The following is a 20837-nucleotide window of genomic DNA, read 5'->3' as shown; positions in this document are numbered from 1 at the left end:
ATATATATATATATATATATGTATCTCAAGGTTTCTTATAATAAGGAAAAACTTGAATAGTCTAAAATTTTATTTATATTTTCCAATTTACATAGTAAAATGTATACAGTTCTTTCCATGTTTTAAGAATTTTATCCATATTTTTTGCAATAAGGAAGTCAAAATGTTACAAGTTCTAAGAGAATATATCCAATTATATACAAAATCATAATAGGTTCACTCCTAAGTTCAAACTTACTGATTATAATCATAATAAATTATGGAAAACAAGTACTGTGAAAATGTTTTCTTAAGGTAGCATATCAACTCATATAACCTAGGTCCATGATGGTGAAGCTTTTAAAGCTTTCAGTGATGACAACAGCCCTGTGCACCTAGGGATTAGCCATAGGTTTACCACTACTGACCTAGGTGAATCCCAAAGCAAAAATGATGAGAATAAATTATAATAGTGTCTGTATCACCCTATCATGAAATGAGGTATTCTATTCTTTCTACATATGTACAGTATAAATAAGAGTCAGACTCCTTCTAAGCATCAAAATTACTGTACATTAACATTTTCATTAAAAGTTTGTAAAAATATGTCATCTTATAAAACTGAATACACTGAATGCAGGGTAGCCCTTGATAACTAAGAATCTTTATGAAAGCCAATTATTCGTTAACCTGTTACCAAACTACTATGTGTGTGGTGATATTTTCTTTCTCTCTAAAATTCAGTGGCCCCCCCACTAGTGTGTTTGTGTAGTTGTTCTGTTTCCTTTGTTTGTTTGTTCTCATTTCACATATGAACAGTGAGTATCTCAGGATTTGCCTTAAGTTTAGAGCTATGAAATTCTTCCACTGAATCTCTTGCTTCCATGTAGAAAACACAGAAAGTCTAAATTCTCCTTTAGTCTTGGCCCCACCTGGTGGAAACACTTAAAAATGCATCTTCCTGAGTGGGAGGGAGACTCACAACCCTACCTATTTATCTTGCGCATTGCTTTGGTTGCTGAAATTTTTGGCTACCTTTTACCTTTGATGTTTGTTGTTCAAATGTTCCTAAGTTGATATAGCCCTCTAATTACAGGTCCAGTGGTTCTTTCATTTGATAGTCAAGTGTGCCTTCCTGCCTATCCTGACTCCTTCTCAGTGTATAGTGTTACTTCTCAGTGTACACTGTCACTAGGTTCTTGAATGATCACTGGCCCTAGATTGCCACCAAACAGATAAATTCTGCCAACTTCTATAGCTTCTGATGTTGACTTTCCACTAGGTCTTTACTCTCAGCTTGTCTTATCCTGATCAGCGTGTATGCAGAACTGTGTGTAAAACTAACCTAGAAGAAGACTGATGGAGGAAACCTAACAAGTCTTATTAAATTAGAATCTTTAGTTGGGAAAACATTCAAATGTAATCACATCGAGTTTTAAACTTCAAAGCTTTTCTCCCCCAGCAGAGGTTTAAGAAGTCAGGGCCTCAAACAGGAAAGACAGGTTGTGCTTTACCACTGAGCAACACCATTAGCCCTTCAATGCTTTCCTCAATCAGTAAAATTCTTAACAATAGTAAGTTATGTTTGTTGCTGTCCACAGCTACTTCCTCCATGGTCTGAATTAACATAATATAAATCTGATCTGCATAAATGGAGACATAAACCGAGTTCTACCACTGAGCTACATATATACTCCCAGCCCGCTTTTCATGTATTATTGGCACTTCTTATTACTGAAGCAGGTCCTTTCCTCTCAGTGTATGCAATTGAATAATACTATCATGGACTCATACAAATTAAGTTTTAAAAACTCAACAAATTACCTTCTGGAATTCTTAAAGTGAAAACAGTTTATTCAATGCTGATATTTCTGTATTCACTGTATACTAGAACACAAAGAAGATAACTAAGCAATATTTTAATCATTCAATAATTTACTGTGATAAATAAAGTTCAAACTAGTATATATAACTTAAAAACAAAGTTCATGGGCTTCTTGTAATACTTCCCAAAAAATATCATATAAGTTTGATGAGTCGACATTTTTACACAATAAATTTTCAAATAAACTCTAACTACTACTGACAATGAAAAGTAAAAGGTAACAAATTGCAGAACAGATAAAAATAGCTGTTTTAGAATTTTTTCTCATTATGTTTTTTTTGTTGTTGTTTTGGGTTTTGTTTTGTTTTGTTGTTGTTTTGGTTTTTTTTTTTTTGGTACTGGGGATCGAACTCGGGTCCTTGTGCTTGCAAGGCAGGCGGCGGAACCACTGAGCTAAATCCCCAGCCCTCTCATTATGTTTTTAAAATGTAAACATTTAACTAATTGTTGGCCGTTTTCATACTATTAGTTGGTGATTTCATACCTAAAGAGTGGAAAAAAGTGAGCACATGTGACTCGAGGCTTTGATGGGCTTTGAAGGCACAGGTCCGGTTCTTACATTAAAACAAATACAGTACTCCATGTACATGCAACAAACACACTCACTTATAAAACATCAGGTTTTAAAATATTGTCTCTATTTGGTAGATAATGCTGCAATGGCACTGTGTGCTCAGAAATGAAGGTTGATTTTTCAGCTGTAAGATAACTTCCATTTTCTCATTCACCCATCATTTACTGCTTTGTTGAGGTCTTGTTGTACTGAAACAGTAGTGACATCTGTATTCTGATTTTGAAAGGACACCTCAGTGCCTGGTGGTGGTGGTTTGTACAAAAAGACTGCAAGTCCATTGAAGAAAATAGTGATAACTTTACAACTAACACCTAAATATAAAAACAAAAATTAATCATGTTTTTGGAGCTTTAGTTACTAAAAAAAATAATTCATTTCAAAAATTCTTTATGAATAGAAGCTTACTATTTTAAGTAAAGGGAATAATCATATGGTCATTCTAGTTCTACATTGTAAAATTTTATGATAGTAGGGAAAAGAAATACAACATTTGTGTACAAGCCTAGCATTATGGAACAAGCATTAATGTTCTTTCTAGGAATTTTTTTTTTTTTTTTTTTTTTGGTACTGGGGATCAAACTGAGGTCCTTGCACTTGCAAGGCAGGTGGCAGAACCATTGAGCTAAGTCCCAGCCCTTTCTTTCTAAACACGTAAAATTAATTGTACAATAATACTTGCCTTATTATAAATTATGATTTGTATTCATATGTAGAAGATGTTTAGGATTAAATAAATAAATATTCTATTTCTAACCTTGATAATGCAATGTCATATTAAACACTTACAAGCAACCAAAACTCAGTGAGAAAATAAAATAGTTTATACCATCCTTCAGCTGAATAATAAAGTGTAAAATTTTCATATCCAAAATGGAAAATGATTTTAAAAATAAAAACTTCATAATTTATAGGAGAAAACTTCTATGGAAATATGTCAATTAAGTTACAATTAATAGTAACTTACTCTGACCTATCAGCCCAAACTATGTCATTAAGATTTCCTTCATGATAAACAATATCTTAGAAAAAGACAATGAAGATCACAACACCATGAGGCCCAACAGAGCAAACCAAATAGTCAAGGTAAGAAACTAAAAGAAAGGAGAGGGCAAAATTCAAAGAGTCAACAAAAGGATAATAACATGACAATAATAAGTCAGTACATATCAGTTATAATCATTAATGTCAATGGCCTCAATTCACCAATCAAGAGAAATAGACTGGCAGAATGGATGAAGAAGCAAAATCCAACAATATGTTGTATACAAGAAACACACCTAGTGCAAAAAGAAGTCAGTACGTATCAGTTATAACCATTAATGTAAATGGCCTCAATTCACCAATCAAGAGAAATAGACTGGCAGAATGGATTAAGAAGCAAAATCCAACAATATGTTGTATACAAGAAACACACCTAGTGCAAAAAGAAGCCCATAGACTGAAAGTGAAAGGGTGGAAAACAATTCTCCATGCTTCAGGAGTCCAGAAAAAAGCAGGGGTAGCAATCTTATTCTCAGATAAAGTAAATTTCAAACCAAAACTGATTAAGAGAGACAAAGAAGGCCACTACATCCTTGCAAAGGGAACAATTCAAGAGGAAGAGATGACAATCATAAACATATATGCACCAAATATAAATGCCCCCAACTATATAAAAAATATTAAGTAACATTAAAAAACAAATAAGCACTAATACAATTGTAGTGAGGGATCTAAATACCCCACTATCACAAATAGACAGATCATCTAGGCAAAAAATCAACAATGAAATACTAGAACTGAACCAAGCTTTTAATGCATGGACTTATTAGACGTTTATAGAGGGTTCCATCCCACAAAATCAGAATATACATTCTTTTCAGCTGCACACAGGTCATTCTCCAAGATAGACCACATATAGCTCACAGAACAGGTTTGAATAAATGCAAAAGAATCGAAGTTATTCCCTGATATTATCAGATCACAGTGCAATTAAGCTGGAGATCAATAGCATAAGAAACCATGGGAACTTCACAAACACATGGAAATTGAACAACACTCTCCTGAACAATCAATGGGTCACAGAGGAAATTAAAGAAGAAATCAGACAGTTTTTACAAATAAATGAAAATGCCAATACAACATACAGGAATCTATGGGACACAAAGAAAGCACTTCTACTTGGAAAATTCATAGCACTGAATGCCCACACTAGGAAAACAAAGAGAGCTCAAATAAACAACCTAATGATGAATCTTAGACTCCTAGAAAAACAAGAGCAAGAAAAACCCAAAGCTTGAACAGGAGAGGAAATTATAAAGATTAGAGCAGAAATCAATGCAATGGAATCTAAGAAAACAATACAAAAAAATAAATGAATTGAAGAGTTGGTTTTTTGAAAGAATAAATAAAATTGATAAACCCTTAGCAAACCTTATCAAAAAAAGGAAAGAAAAGGCACAGATCCATGCAATTAGGAATGGAAAAAGTGAAGTCACAACAGATCCAACAGAAATCCAGAGGATAGTCAATAACTACTTTGAGAACCTGTACTCTGATGAAATGGAAAACACAGAAGAAATGGACAGATTTCTAGATATTTATGAAATACCAAAGTTGAAAAAAGAAGATAAAAACATTTTAAACACCTCAATTACAATCAGTGAAATTGAAAATGTAATGAAAAATTTACCAACAAAGAAAAGCCCAGGTCCTGATCGATTCACTACTGAATTTTACAAGATGTTTAGAGAACAACTACTGCCATTACTCTTCAAACTTTTCAATGAAATTGAAAGGGAAGCAATACTTCCAAATTCATTCCTGGAAGCAAGTATCACTTTCATTCCCAAACCAGGGAAAGATACAACTAAAAAAGAGAACTACAAGCCAATCTCCTTAATGAATATAGATGCAAAAATCCTCAATAAGATACTAGTAAACAGAATACAGAGGATCATCAAGAAGATCATATATCCTGACCAGGTCAGATTTGTTCCAGGGATGCAAGGATGGTTCAACATATGTAAGTCAATAAATGTAATACACTATATCAACAAAGTCAAGGACAAAACCATATGATCCTATCAATAGATGCAGAAAAGCATTAGACAAACTTCAACACCCATTCATAATAAAAACCCTGCAAAAAAAATGGAATAGATGATCTATATCTCAACTTAGTAAAGGCTGTCTATGAAAAACCAACAGCCAACATCTTATTAAATGGCCAAAACCTGAAAACCTTAATGTTAAAATCAGGAACAAGACAAGGATGCCCACTATCACCACTCCTCTTCGATGTAGTTCTGGAAACATAAGCCATAGCAACTAAACAAGAGAAAGAAATTAAAGCAATAAAGATAGGAAAGGAAGAAGTTTAACTGTCATTATTTGCTGATGATAAGATACTCTACATTGAAGACCCCAAAAATTCCACCAAAAGACTTCCAGACTTAATTGACACTTTTAGCAGTGTAACAGGGTACAAGGTCAACACCCAAAAATCAATAGCCTTTTTGTACACAAATAACAGAGTCACTGAGAGAGAAATTAGGGAAACAATTCCTTTCACAATAGCACCCAAACAATGAAGTATCTAGGAATCAACCTAACAAAAGAAGCAAAAGACCTCTACACTGAAAACTACAGCACTCTGAAAAAAGAGATCGAAGAGGATATAAGAAAATGGAAAGATCTTCCCTGCTCCTGGGTAGGAAGAATAAACATAGTGAAAATGGCCATCCTACCAAAACTGCTACATACATTCAATGCAATGCCAATTGAAATTCCAACACTATATTTCAGAGAACTAGAAAAAAAGAATCCAAAAATTCATTTGGAACCATAAGAGACCTAGAATAGCAAAAGCCATCCTAGACAACAGACACATGGCAGCGGGTATAACAATTCCCAATTTGAAACTATACTACAAAGCCACTGTGATTAAAAACAGCATGGTACTGGCAAAGAAACAGACCTGAGGACCAGTGGAACAGACTGGAAGAGACAAAAACAACTCCAGATGTACTCAGCTACCTCATCTTTGACAAAGGAGCTGACCATCCTCAGGAGAGGAAAGATAGCCTCTTTAATAAATGGTGCTGGAAAAACTGGATCTCAACCTGCCAAAGATTAAAATTAGACCCTTATCTTTCACCATGCACTAAATTAAAATCCAAGTGGATTAAAGATCTAAATATTAAAACAGAAACATTAAACTTGCTGGAGGATAAGTTAGGCAGAACTCTGGAAGACATTGGCATAGGAAAAGACTTTATGAACAAATCCTCAGTAGCATGGCAATTAGCAGAAAGAATCAACAACTGGGCTCTCATCTTATTAAAAAGCTTCTGCACTGCAAAAGAAACCATCAACAGAACTAAGAGACAACGTACAATGTGGGAAAATTTTTTTACCAGCTGCTCCTCAGACAAAGGACTATTATCTAGAATATTTAAAGAACTCAAAACAATCAGCCCCCCACCAAATATAAAGACCCAATTCAAAAATGGGCATCTGAAATGAACAGACATTTCTCAGACAAAGAAGTAAAAGCAGCAAGTAAATATATGAAAAAATGTTCCACATCACTGGTCATTCAAGAGATGCAGATGAAAACAACACTGAGATTCCACCTCACCCCACAAAGAATGACTGCTATCAAGAAATCACACAATAACAAATGTTGGTGGGGTTGTGGGGAGAAAAGAACCCTTCTCCATTAATGGTGGGAGTGCAGACTGGTGCAACCACTACGGAAATCAATATGGAGATACCTCAAAAAGCTGGGACTAGAGGTTCCATTTGACCCAACCATATCTCTGCTGGGTATCTCTCCAAAAGAATTAAAAGAATCATATCACAGTGACATATGCACATCTATATTTATAGCAGCACAGTTTGTAATAGCTCAAATTTGGAAACAGCCCATTTGCCCATCAGTTGGAAACTGGATAAAGAAGATGTGGTTTTTCTATAAAATGGAATACTACTCAGCCGTAAAGAATGAGAAATTAGATTCATTCATAGGAAAATGGATACATATTTAGTATATACTCCTAAGTTAAATAAATAAATCACACGTGTAAATACCAAATAGTTTCTCTGGTGTGAAAAACTGTAATTGTACATAAGAACCTAATGAGATAATTAACAATGTGAAATAGGAAGAAAAGGGCTAAAGGTGTAGGGAAAGTTGGAAGGTTAGGAGAAAGGGAATAAGGGAAAAGAAAAAAATGTGAGAAAATGAAAAAATGGAAAAAAGCGTTTGTAAATGGGGAGGGGAGGAGGGGGTGAAGGGAGGGCAGGGACAAGGGAAAAAAATGAGAACCAAGACCTGTCATGTAAAGGTACAAGATCCCAATAATGAATGTAACTGTACTGTATACCTAACAAGTACCAATAAACTCAATAAAAAGAAAAAAAAAGATTTCCTTCATGAGCTTTGATTTGCTTTCAAATAACTCCTTTTTTAAATAACTCATGCAGTAGTTTGTTTGAGCTCAACTATGTAAAGTGAAACTAGTTTCAGCCACAGTACTAAGCTCAGTAATTGTTAGGTGAATTTGTAAGTGTCAGATGAATAAGTTAAATTTGATCTCACAATATAATGTATCCAGTTACTGATTTCTTTTTGTCAGTCATGAATATATCATTTAAAAATGTGTATCTGAAAAGCAGGAATGCTCACTGATCTAAGTAGGTAGTAGTAGATTTGTAGGAAGATCACACAGATACAGTTGTTACAATTTTTGTTGGTTTGCTTTTGAAAATCTAACATCATGTGTTTTAGGGAGTAATTTCCAGATTCATTACTAAATAAGAGAAATAACAATTCATTATTCATATCTCTCAGCTGAAAAGTAGGAAAAAAATAATGAAATAAATCTTACACATGAACGGGCTGAATAAAAAATGATTTTCATGGTTGGACTTGCAGCTAAGGGCAGACCTCTTAAGCTACTGGTTCATTCCCCAGAACACAGTGGAAAAAGAAATAGGAAAGAAAATAGGTCAATTAACAATAGGCAAAAGTGATGAGAAGATTAATTTTGTCTACTCTACTCAATATGAACTCTCAGTTTTTTGGAATTCATATATTTATTGTTACTCAATATTCTATTATAAATTCAGATGCTATTTTCTAAGCACATGTAAGACTAATAAGTTCATCTTATTATGTGTGTCACATATGAAAATCATAGGACTATATGTTCAATATCTCTCTATTTTTAAATATTTTAATTTCTTATGTTTTTGAAATTTTACATTTCAGATTTTGTCCTAATAGTACCAACTGGATGTGTTGCTCTACTTCCTAAATTTTAACTTTTATTGTCCAACCAAGGCTGTACAGACCACAAAAGGCAAGAAGGCTAGACATTATGGCTATAAACTATAAAATGGCTTCTAAACTATAAAAAGTTTCTTACTATATACCTTAGAGCCAATGGACACTTCCCTACTGCAGCTCTATGTGTTTACAATTACTCCAGAGTTTTTCAGAATTCTACTTAAGCTTTTAAGTATACTTCCTCCCCAAATCTGAGAGAAACTGTTAACAGCAAGCCATATGACATGTGGTACAATGAAAGTCAGTGTTTTATTCTCTTCTTTTTAAGCCTGGGACTTGCAGGCTTCATTCGAAACCTCTGGTGACATGCTGTGATAACTGATCTCCAACAGTGTGGAATGAGTATTACAAGAACTGTGATCTAAGTAACCAAGGGCAAGGTTTTCTGACTCAACACTAGTTTACTGCAGAGTTATCAAGAAGTCACTTACTTATGGCTACGAGCATATGGGCCAACTTGATGTTATCATAGACCCAGCAAGCACCTTTAATTCCACATTCATTGATATCCCACAGAGTACATGTGCTGTCGATTGTGGCACCAAATATAATTGGTCCAGGTATTGTACCTAGAAGAAATACAGGCAAAATACAAATAGGTAAAGATTACAATTTATAGTCACAGGCTGGTTTGTTTGTTTGTTTTTTGGTACCAAAGATTGAACTCGGGTGCCTGTGCTTGCAAAGCAGGCAGTGGAAGCACTGAGCTAAATCCCCAGCCTAGTTACAGATTTTTAACGTCTTTATTTTGATAAAAAAAAAAATAGGCTCTCAATATACAAATTAATCAATTCATGTACACAACAAAAGGATATAAAGAAGCAAAGACAAACTTTTTAGTTATGTATAATTTTATAGTTCTAGTCAACTCAAACAACATTTTAATAAACATTTCTGACATATATTGAGTTAATATGTTTAGTAAATATTTTAATTTGTTGATTTTATAATGTGATAAATGAATGTGTCCTTGAAATTAGCTATTATAGATTTAAAAAATCAAAACAACTTATTCTTGGTGCACAAATAAGTCTTCTGGACTATGTATGGTCAGGGTTATTATGCACAGAGATGTAAACTAACATGGATTTGTGTGTATATACATGACAATATGAATATGTGTGCATGAGAGTGTATATGAGTACAGATACAGATATAACTCCACGCTAATATACCCAGCAGTATTACTTACTTGAAATTTTTAAAATTTTAATTTTGTGTTGTTCTTTTTCATTTTATTTTATCAGTACAAGTTTTCAGTACATAATGATTACATTTATCATGGGGAGTTGATTCATGTACACAACACATCTTGATTCTTTTTTATCCCTTTCTTCTCCCCTTCTACCCCTCCCTCTGTCTCTTGGTCCTCTCTCTCTCTGTTTCCTCTTATCCATCTTTTATTTTGTTCTTTAATTTATTATATTTTGGGTTTCTCATATGAAAGACATCATGTGATATTTAAGCGCAATTGTCTGATTTATTTTAGGCCATCAAGCTTTAAATTTCCATGTACGGTTGATTCTGCTGGTTCCACACTGGCAGGTTTAACCAACTGCAGATTGAAAACATTTTCCCAACGGTGTGTCTCTACTGAAAATGTTCCTGTATTTTTCCTGTCATTATTTCTTATACACTACAATAACTATTTACATTGTTTTATGTACTGTAAGTCATTTAAAGATGCACTGAAGTATATAAGTTGTATACTTATAAGTATATAAGTATGTATAAGAGAAGGGCAATGCATAGGTTATATTTGAATACTGCACCATTTTATCACAAGGCTTGAGGAATCAAGGATTTGGGGATTGGCAAGGTGGTAGACTCAATCCTCAAAGGAAATGGAGGGATGACTCTAGTTAAGGAACTTGCATTTGTTATAAATCAAGTACATTATATGATTTGAGGTAGTATTGCTTAGACGATGGTTTAGGTTATCTCTAGTCTGCTTCTCATGACCTGTTGGTAGCATGACAGCAGCCTAAAGTGCACGTGGCTAAAACCATTATGCTAATCTCATTTCCTCCGTTAAATGCATGACTATGGGCAAAATGCTGAATCTTAATTACTTATCTGAAAAATGAGAAAGTTAGGTAAGTGTTCTCTAATATTTTAACTTTTGGTTTTTGCTTTAATAAATGATCGTAATCTTACTTTTTTAAATGTTTCTTTCTTCCTACTTTTCCTACATCTGGAACCTTGTACAATTGTCTGGTTTACATCTTTTCTTTCATCAAACCATATCTAGTCACATTATTTACACCATAGCTACTTCTGAAATGTTTTCACTCATTGTTGTTCATTTCTAATACAACACAATAGTGTGACAAATGGAGATAAAAGCAGAGAGAAAAGAATGTATTTCTCAAAATGTATTTTATCTTTCAAATGAGTGAGGTATTTTAAGGTTACATTTTGAACAGGTAACAAATCAGGTGGATGAAAAGCAAAGGCATTTCATTCTCATGTGATATAAAAGTAATATTACATCTTGAACTCTAGAAAACAGCTTTTTTTGAATGACAATTATATAGTCTCCCTCTTTAATTATTTTCTTGATACATGTTACATCCGAATAAATCAAAATATCCATGAAGCAAAACAGCCAACACTTAACATCAACTTAAACACAATGGTATACCCACCCAGTAATCGAAGCAACATGAACTGCATTCCCAATGCTAGAGACCGTTGCCTCTGATCAACACACCTGGAAATATTAAATATTAATGAGACGTGAAAGTTTCACTCTTCAAGCAAGTTCATATCTCGATCAGTTTAGTATTTCTATATCAAACTAATTTGTGCATATAAAATACCATACTTTATGAATTTATAAGAGGTTGAATCATTTGGAGTCTATAAAAGAAAAAAATGTTATCAAAACAAAAATACTGCAAATAACAAAAAGTCACTAATCCCTATGAGTTTTAATAAAGGTAAAGGAGAAAAGGCATTCATTGACAAGAACTGATAAGAAGTTACTTTGCATAAAACCTCTCAATAAATTGGATACAGATGTGATGTACTCCTGCACCCTAAAGCAATATGACAATGTGCACTGGTATCACACTTAATGGTGAGAATTTGAGCAGTTTCCTCTGAGATGAGGAGGAAGACAATGATGTCCACATTCACAACTTCAATTCCAGACACTACTCAAATTCTTGGCCTAAATAAGTTGGTAAGAAAAAGAAATAAAAGCTGTCCAAATTGAAAAAGGAGGAAATAAGTCAGCTTCAAAATGACATAAACTTTCATAGAGAAAGCCCTAGAAACTCCACCAGAAAACTATTTAGTATAATTTCAGGATACAAAAACAGCAAAACTTAAGTTGCATTTCTATATACTAACAATGAAATATACAAAAAAGCAACTAAGAAAACCCCATTTACCATAGCATTAAAAGATAAAATAAAAGGGGCTGGGGACTTAGCTCAGTGGCATCACGCCTACCTCACAAGTGCAAGGTCCTGAGTTCGATCCCCAGTACCAGAGAAAAATTAAAGACACAAATTAGTGGCAAGACATTTTATCTTCTTGCATCAGAAGAATCAGCATTGCTAAAATTCTGTACTATCAAAAGCAATCTACAGATTCAATATCTTCTTAATAAAAATGTCAATGGTATCATTCACAGAAATAGAAAACAATGCTAAAACTCATATGTAAGGACAAAAGACCTAAAAATGGCTAAATCAATCTTGAGCAAGAAGAATAAAAACAAATATATAACCACTAGAACAGAGAGCCGCAAAATATGTCTATATATCTCTAGCCAACTGATCTTTGCCAAGAGTACCAAGTATCTAACACATAAGAGAGAAAGAAGAATTTCCTCAATAAAGAAAACTTTAGGTCCAGGACTCAGTGGTCCCGCCACCTGCCATGCAAGTGCAAGGGCCCAAGTTCGATCCCCAGTACCAAATAAAAAACGTTGCAAAACTTGTATATTTACATACAAAAGAACAAAGTTGGACCCTTGTCTCATACCATATCCCAACATGAATTCAAAATGTGCCAAAGACTTCACACATAAGATTTGAATCTGCAAAATATCTACAAAAAGAATAGGGATAAAGTTGCTTGACTTTAATCTGGACAATGATGTTTGCAGGTAAAATCCTAACTAATCACCAGGGAAATGTAAATCAAACCATGAGCTATCACCTCACAACTGTTAGCATGGCTGTCACAGGCAGGATAAAAGACCACAAAATTGGCAAGGATGTAGTGAAAAAAGAACCACTGAATGTTGTTTGAAAGAATATAAATTGCTATGGCCATAATGAAGGTAGTATAAAGAGTCTTCAACAAATTAAAAACTAGAATCATCGTTTTATCCAGGATCTCACAAACAGAGACGTATCTACAGGAGTGAAATTAGTACATGGAAGATATTTGTGCACTTCCTTGTTCGTTTCAGTATTATTTCCAATAGCAAAGATATGGAGTCAAATTAAGTGTTCATCAGTGAATGAATAAAGAAAATCTGGTACACAATACTAGTCAGTTTGAAAAAGAAATGGAAATTTTGCCATTTTTGACAATATGGATAAATGTGGATTACATGGTGAGGTAAACCAGAGAAGGATATAATAGTACTCCACCATCTCACTCATATATACTTTACAGTATATATTTATTTCAAAATATTCCTTTAATATATGCAAATTTTGTTTTCCATTTATACTTCTAAGTCTCAAAAAATTTTTAAACTTGTGCTTATACCAAAAACAGTTTTATTTAAACTATTTCTATTAACCTCAGTTAAGCCCCAACTGAACCCTTGGTTAATTTTGTTTGCACGCAACATGTTGTTGTCTTAGGGAATGAAAATTTCACAACATAATACATACCTCAATATGGACACAGTTATAGGAGTGCCAGCCATAAAGGTAAAAATCACTGTAATAGAAAAAATGCCAAGGAATATGGGCAAATTTGCACAGTGAGTTTCACATTTTCCAGCTCTAGCTTCAAAACCCACACTTTCTGCAGTTGTTATCTCTGCCTTCCTTTCAATACAGGAACAGTTGTAATATATCTGAAAATATTAGACATAAACATACTGAAAGTGTTTATTTAGAAAATATATTTTTGTCATTGTAAATCAGATGATCTCTAAATGTGGCAAACACTCTCAAACTGTCCTGATTCATATGCAAAAAATAATTCTAAGGAGTAATTAACCTTAAGAAATTAAGAAAGTAGGAAAAAACAATACTTATGAAGTTTAATCATCTATGTTTCACTTTTATGACCATTACTTCAACTTGTAACCTATTACTGGTTTGTGACTTCCAAAACAAATTGGTGAAAATATAACAGTTACACAATCTCGCACATTCTCAACTACTTTCCATTAACCATAATTACTCAATTAATGTCTTCCTGCTAACATTGTTCTTTTCCATTATAGGAAGAAAAAAGACATCTATGGTTACAATTTCAGTACTAGAATTATTTGAAAGAGCAAACACTATAATTTTGACAAGGCATAATAAATTACTGTGTCCTATGACTGATAAAAATTGCTGTTTTAGCAATGAAATTTTAACAATAATTTGTTTGACTTCTCTAAATTACTTAACTGAAAGCAAACTATCCTTAAAATGATACTTTTATAACAATAAAACTAGAAGCTACTACATCATCCTGAAGGCTATTTTCTAATCCAAATAATACAACTATTTCTCATATATACACATATTAACATATTTATGGATATATTAATAAAGCAAAATGGTGAAAGCTACCATAAGTGAAAACAAGTATCACTGTAGAAAAAGAATTCAGATATTCCTGAAGTTTCTTAGATGCAACTATTTTTAAAGGCGTTTTACATCTCAATTCCATTCTTACTATAAATCCTCTTACACATTTAAAAGCTCAACCAAATCAGAGAGAAAAGAGCCAGGAAAGTTAAGGAGAAGTGGTGCTTGGACTATTCCAATAGCCAGACTTTTTGTTAGGACTAACACAATTATAAAACTGATTCAGAAAAAAACAAATATACTGAGGACACCTCCAACACAGACTATAATAAGAAATCAGATATATCAAGCAATGAAGTAATTTAGCCTTTTAGAATTTAACAAGGAAATCTGAGATCAAGATTGTCCGTGTTGATCACAACTGTAACTGTCTTATGTATTTGCCTGTAATACATGTCTACATCAAAATCTGGTTTTGTTTGGGTCACTGGTATAAAATGCAAGATTAATTTTCCTACAGAAAAATGTGTATAAGTATTATTATATAAGAATTTTGCCTGTCTGAAATATTCCATACGAAAAAAAGCTTGTGAAGCAATGGGTTGTGACATGGCCTATGTGGACATAAAAAGCCAGACAAAAAGGAAATGTGGAAGTCAGAATAACTTGCTCTTCCTATACAATACCTAGAAGGCAATGTGCTGAGATGGAAATTAGCACTGGTCAAAAATGCAAATACATCATTAACTATATCAAAATAATACCATTTCAAGTGGGCTCTGGGTATTTGGCCTTTTGTTTTTTCCTTGTTTGAATGGCTGTTTCTATATGACTTCAGTTATATAAGATAAGCTCTTGTAACATCTCATTCATATTTATATACAATAAAATGCTATCTACTCTTCCACATCTCAGAGGAGCAGTTAGTTACCTGTCTGTGATTCTGATTCTAAGATAACCATCATGCTCATCTGCAGAATTTGATGCCTTGTGTGCAGAGTTTCCTAAAGGTGTTTGAAAGAAAAACAACACCAATACCCACAGGGTGGGTAGCCCTGTTTTGGAATTAAATTCTGAAAGTCTTCCTGAAGTGTTTTATTATATTTCCACAGTTTCCATATTTTCATAGGTACTTTTGGATAATACTAATGAGTTTAATTCCAAAAGTTAAAACTGCACACACCAAACTGGCCTAGTAGGTCTACTATGTTAGATTTCTCCATGTTCTTAATAGAATTTGGTCATACAATACAAAAAGTTCATTGTTTATCATATTTTGGTTTAGCCTCAACAAGAAGCTATTGAAACCTAGTCTACTGAAATAAACTTTTATTTTAATTAATTAATTAATTAATTCGGTTTTTGAGACAGGGTCTTGCTATTAGTTCAGGCTGGCCTCGAACTCACTGGCCTTGAACTCAAGGCAATCCTCCTGTCTCATCCTCCCACCTTCTGGGATTACATGTGTGCGCCACCATGCCTGGAGAGATTAACTTTTGAAATATTTGCTATACCTAAACTCATTAGAGATAAGTATATATGTGTATCTGCAAATACATATATAAACCTAAAAGGTATATAATTTCACGCACATGGGCATTCATGTTGGTTCTGAAAGAAATCTGTAGTACTTTTATAGATTATTTCAATTACTTCTAATCTATGTAGATATCTTACTTTTTTTTTTGTACTGGGGATCAAACTCTGGCCCTTGTGCTTGTGAGGTAGGCAGCAGAATCACTGAGCCAAATCCCCGGCCCAAAAATCTTACATCTTTCAACTTCAAATAGTTTGAAGCTGGGTGTAGTGGCACACTCCTGTAATCCCAGCACTCGGGAGGCTGAGGCAGGAGGATCGCTGTGAGTTCGAGACCAGCCTGGGCTACATAGTGAGTTCCAGGTCAGTCTCAACCATAGTGAGACTCTGTCTCAAACCCTCCCCACAAAAAAAGTTTGAGAAGCAGGGCTGGGGATTTAGCTCAGTGGTTCTGCCGCCTGCCTCGAAAGCACAAGGACCTGAGTTTTACCCCCAGTACCAAACCAACCAACAAACAAACAAAAAGCCTGGGCTATAGTGAGTTCCAGGTCAGTCTCAACCATAGTGAGACTCTGTCTCAAACCCTCCCCACAAAAAAAGTTTGAGAAGCAGGGCTGGGGATTTAGCTCAGTGGTTCTGCCGCCTGCCTCGAAAGCACAAGGACCTGAGTTTTACCCCCAGTACCAAACCAACCAACAAACAAACAAAACAACAACAACAGGAAAAGGAATGCCATTTCTTTATCCCATAGTTCTTGTATTCAAGACTGTCATATGACTTTTGTATAATTTATTCACTGTAGCCTGTTATACCACAATATGTTTCTACCAAGCACTTTTAAAAATATCACATCATCTAGTGAGCATGTTATTTTACCTACTATTCTTAACCTGAGTTACACAACAGGGGCACAGAAAAGAAATATGCACAGTACAATCCCACCAGAGGGATCACGATATCTGCTCAGAGGGCTAACGCAGCAGGCACAGTTACCTTTGGTTTACTCTTTGAAACATAGTTTAAACAACCAGCAAAGCAGGGAGAAAAGTATTGGACTCCGTCTCCTCCACACAGAGGGTAATAGTAAGATCGCAAACAGTTACAGTTGGCGTTACAAGGGGCTGTCAAGTGTCCCAGTTCTCCAGTCCTGTAAATAAGAAAAGGCGGAAGGTGAGCTCCTCCACGTCGCCACCATTAACGGAACAGTCAGGAGCACTGTTACAGCTCGCCATTCGGTCATTCACGCGTTCAACACATAATTACCTACAATGCACAAACCAAGTAACATTTCTGCCTTCGTGCATGGGCTTAATTTCTTATGAGGGCCAGGCAGTCAAAACAACAGCGATGCCTGTCAGTGATGTGAAACTTAAAACAGAGTGAGTGAAGATAGCAAGTTTCTCCTTTGGTGCCAGACAGTGGGGCTCTGGGTCTGCAGGCAGTGTGCTATTTAGTAGCATTTCCATTTTCCACCCACCAGAGGTCAGTAGCTCTCATACTAATTATAGCAGCCAAATATCTCTAGAAAGTTGGAAAAGTATTAAACCTAAAAGGGTGAATTCTACCTAGTCTCTTTACCAATGGAAAACTAAGGCCTAGAGAGATTTGAATGACTTTTATTTCCTTGCCAAATATAATTTTCCCAGTGTTGCTTCATTCTGCCTCTTAACAGAAGCAATGTCTTTTCATGATTAAAGATGCTTCTCCCACATCTCATTAATTCATTCTCTCAGCTATTCGTATCAAACGGTCTAAGTTCTATGCTGGTAATGGAAAGAGAAAGCCGAATAAGATAGTCTACATCCTCAAAAATGCCATAGTCCAGATAATTAGATATTAATAGGCTAGCTGTGGTTACTGATATCTGCACAGTGCATTTCAGAAACAACAAAGGAGAACACAGAACACAAGCCAAAGTTTGGAAAAGAGGGACGGAGACACTACTACCCAAGATGTCCCTTAAAGGATGAGTAATGATCTGGCCGTGGGGAAGGAGAAGGGAGATTCAACAAAAGCTGATACAAAGGCACTGAGGTCTAACCAGCACCATGTGGAGCAGTATGGACAGTAACTGGGGCTGAGAGCTAAAGGAAATGCTGCTGGAAAGCAGTCACAGAACAGGTTAACGAGGGCCTCTTGGGTCTTGTTAAAAACAACGAACTCTGACCTACAGGCCAAAGGTAATCACCGAAGTGTTTTTTAGTCTGGACAGCGGTATTCTCGAATGTTCATTTTAAAGCACTAATCCTAGAAGTTGTATAGAATGTGAACTTGGAGGAGAGCAGTGATGATACCCCAGACAACCGGTGATGGTAAGTTAAAGGAGAGCTAAAATACAAGACAGGATTGAAGGAAACACTGGAGAAAACTTCTGGATATATACTCAGTGCCCCTCTCTGAAGGGTGGACACGTTAATGATGACTCCCCTTGTGTAGGTAGAGAAGGCAAATCGGATGGGGAAAGAGGGGATCAATGCATACGTATGCACCCTGAGATTAAGAGTTTCAAATCTGGTGAGGCAATCTAGCCTGAAACTAGGTGCTTTTCACAGTACTTGGTCTTCACCCTAAACTTCATGCCTGGCTCGCAGTATTTTGAGACAGGGTCTCACGAAGTCACTGAGCTGCTCCAGACTGCAGCCTAAATCACCATTACCAAAAGAAGACGCCAAAATACTACAGAGAAGATCAGCAAGGCACTACAAGAATGATGGGGAATTTTAATAACTAATAGATGTTTGCAAACATGCAAGTGAATTTAGAGTTGCATCCAAAGACTGTATAATAAACTAATTTAAAATAGTACACTACTTTGTGACATGAACGCTGTGTCTATATTTATATTTATCAATTGATCAACAGCTATAGGTACAAATATTCATACACACACATATAAACACAGGTGAGTGTGGGTAGGTGTATTACACTCACTGTCAGTTTTTCTATCTCTAAGAAATGTTCATGTGTATTAAGCACTATCGCTCTGCTCCAGGTCTGGATGGGTCTTGAAGGCCCATTGCCTATAGCACCTCAAGCAGACACCATCACACTTCCTTCCTCTGATGGTGAGCATCACTTTGCTTCCTTTCGGTTACCTGGCAGTAACTCGTGTGGCAAGGAGAAAAGACTGAATGGACTGACACCTACTTTGTTGCTCAGGCTGATAAACTGTGTGCTCAACTATTCAGGACTTTCTGTCTTTCCAAAGGGAATATACAGAGAGAGTGGTTTGTTAGGATATGTTTGGGTGAGGCATTAGGGGTGAAAAGTCAGGTCTGCACAACTTTATCTACATTTCCAGATATTTTTCTGCTATTCCAGACACATAACCTATATCCCATTCAAGCTGATCCCTGAACCTAGACTTCACTCTGTATGGCATTTATATCTACACTTAGCACATTCCTTCTGCCTTTCTCTCCTCTCAAATCTTTACATCTGAAAATTCTTTGTAGCCTTACAGGATATGTAAACTAACTCCACTACTGGGCCATGAAACCTTTCATGAATGTAATCAACTAAAATTGAAAAGCTTTCTTTCTTTTCAATTCCATCGTCCTTTCTGTATCCCCAGTTGCCTAAGTCATTGTTCATTCACTGTTTTGTTTCCCAGGCTCTCCTTTAGAACACACACTTGACCACAAAGGTCTGCCAGAGGAAGCATTCAACATGTGCTGAATAAATAATAAATGTAATGGAGCCTAAGCACACCGCTCCAGGACACTCAGCCTCACATAACGTGAAGGGAAGCAGAAAGGCAAGTGCAACCCATGACTACTGTTATTGGCAAAAGCAAATTACACTCCACTAATGTCACCTGAGTGATATTGTTTACACAAATTCTGGAGTCCTGGGCCTGGGATACCACCTCCTTCACCAGCTTCACGCACATGTAATGAAATAAGTAAAATAACACTGTGAGCTTTAAAATACACGACTATGCAATGCCCTTCCGCATGAACACTTACTCTGGGCTTCGGATTTCAAAGCCAAACAAAGCAGGTGAAGAAAGAAAGATATATGATCAAGATAATTCAGGCAGAAACTGTACAGGACAGGCTAAGTTATTAAGTTTTCATTTCTGTACAAAAACCCTGAATTTTAAAGTAAATATACAGTAATGCCTAGGGATGTCCTTATTTTAATTCTCTTCTAGTCCATTCTCAAGCAATCTTTTAAGATGATTTTTCATAGGAAATAATTTTTGTTTCTTAAACTTTTTAAATTAATGGGACCTATAATGTGAAATTCTCACTACAATGCTGTCTTAGTCTGCTTTTTCTGCTTTATCAAAGGCCCGAGACTGGATAATTTGTAAAGCGCGTTTATGTGTACATGGTGGAAGGCATCATACAGTAGGGCAGAGCAAGCAAGTAGCTTGGATCTCTCCTCCTCATCTTAATAAAGCTACTAATGGCATCTGGGGGGGGCACTACCTTCACGACTTCTTTTAACCTTAATTATCTCTCAAAAGCTTCACCTCCAAACATGACTGACATCTGAATCTGGGGGTGATTTCCAATACGTCAACTATTGGGAAACAAATTCAAACCATAGCAGATGCATGTTTCTCAAAGGCAAAATTTCTGTTGCATCAGTCTTTGTATCCAACCCAAGCACACTGCCCAGCACATGGTAGCTGTTTCTTAGCCAGTCTTTGAATAAATAGCAACAACTTCTAAGAAGATATGTTATGTAATCTAAACACACACATTCTTAAAATTTTAAAAAGTTTAAAATTTTTACAAGGTCAATTCTTCATCATTTGATTTTAAAATGGATACGTAATTTCTTATTCTGATATTAATA

The 20837-nt window shown here is 35.2% G+C and overlaps 1 protein-coding gene across 1 annotated transcript in view; it reads right to left on the bottom strand.

The window, feature by feature from the left end:
- Positions 1–2238: 2238 nt before the first annotated feature.
- The window catches only part of Slco4c1 (solute carrier organic anion transporter family member 4C1), a 62276-nt gene continuing 43677 nt past the window's right edge, over positions 2239–20837 (bottom strand). Inside the window, exons 11-15 of the mRNA XM_010608656.1 lie at positions 17022–17175; positions 13635–13822; positions 11421–11485; positions 9204–9341; positions 2239–2749 (exon numbers count right to left, since the gene is read on the bottom strand). Of these exons, the coding sequence (XP_010606958.1) occupies positions 2589–2749; positions 9204–9341; positions 11421–11485; positions 13635–13822; positions 17022–17175 (706 nt within the window). The 3' untranslated portion in view covers positions 2239–2588. The remainder of the gene's footprint in view (positions 2750–9203; positions 9342–11420; positions 11486–13634; positions 13823–17021; positions 17176–20837) is intronic.

Source organism: Fukomys damarensis, unplaced genomic scaffold (assembly GCF_012274545.1).
Source record: "Fukomys damarensis isolate Sample0158 unplaced genomic scaffold, DMR_v1.0_HiC HiC_scaffold_3, whole genome shotgun sequence".
In the NCBI taxonomy this organism is placed as follows: domain Eukaryota; kingdom Metazoa; phylum Chordata; class Mammalia; order Rodentia; family Bathyergidae; genus Fukomys; species Fukomys damarensis.
The sequence above is the reverse complement of the archived record's forward strand: the minus strand, read 5'-3'. Positions and strand labels throughout refer to the sequence as shown.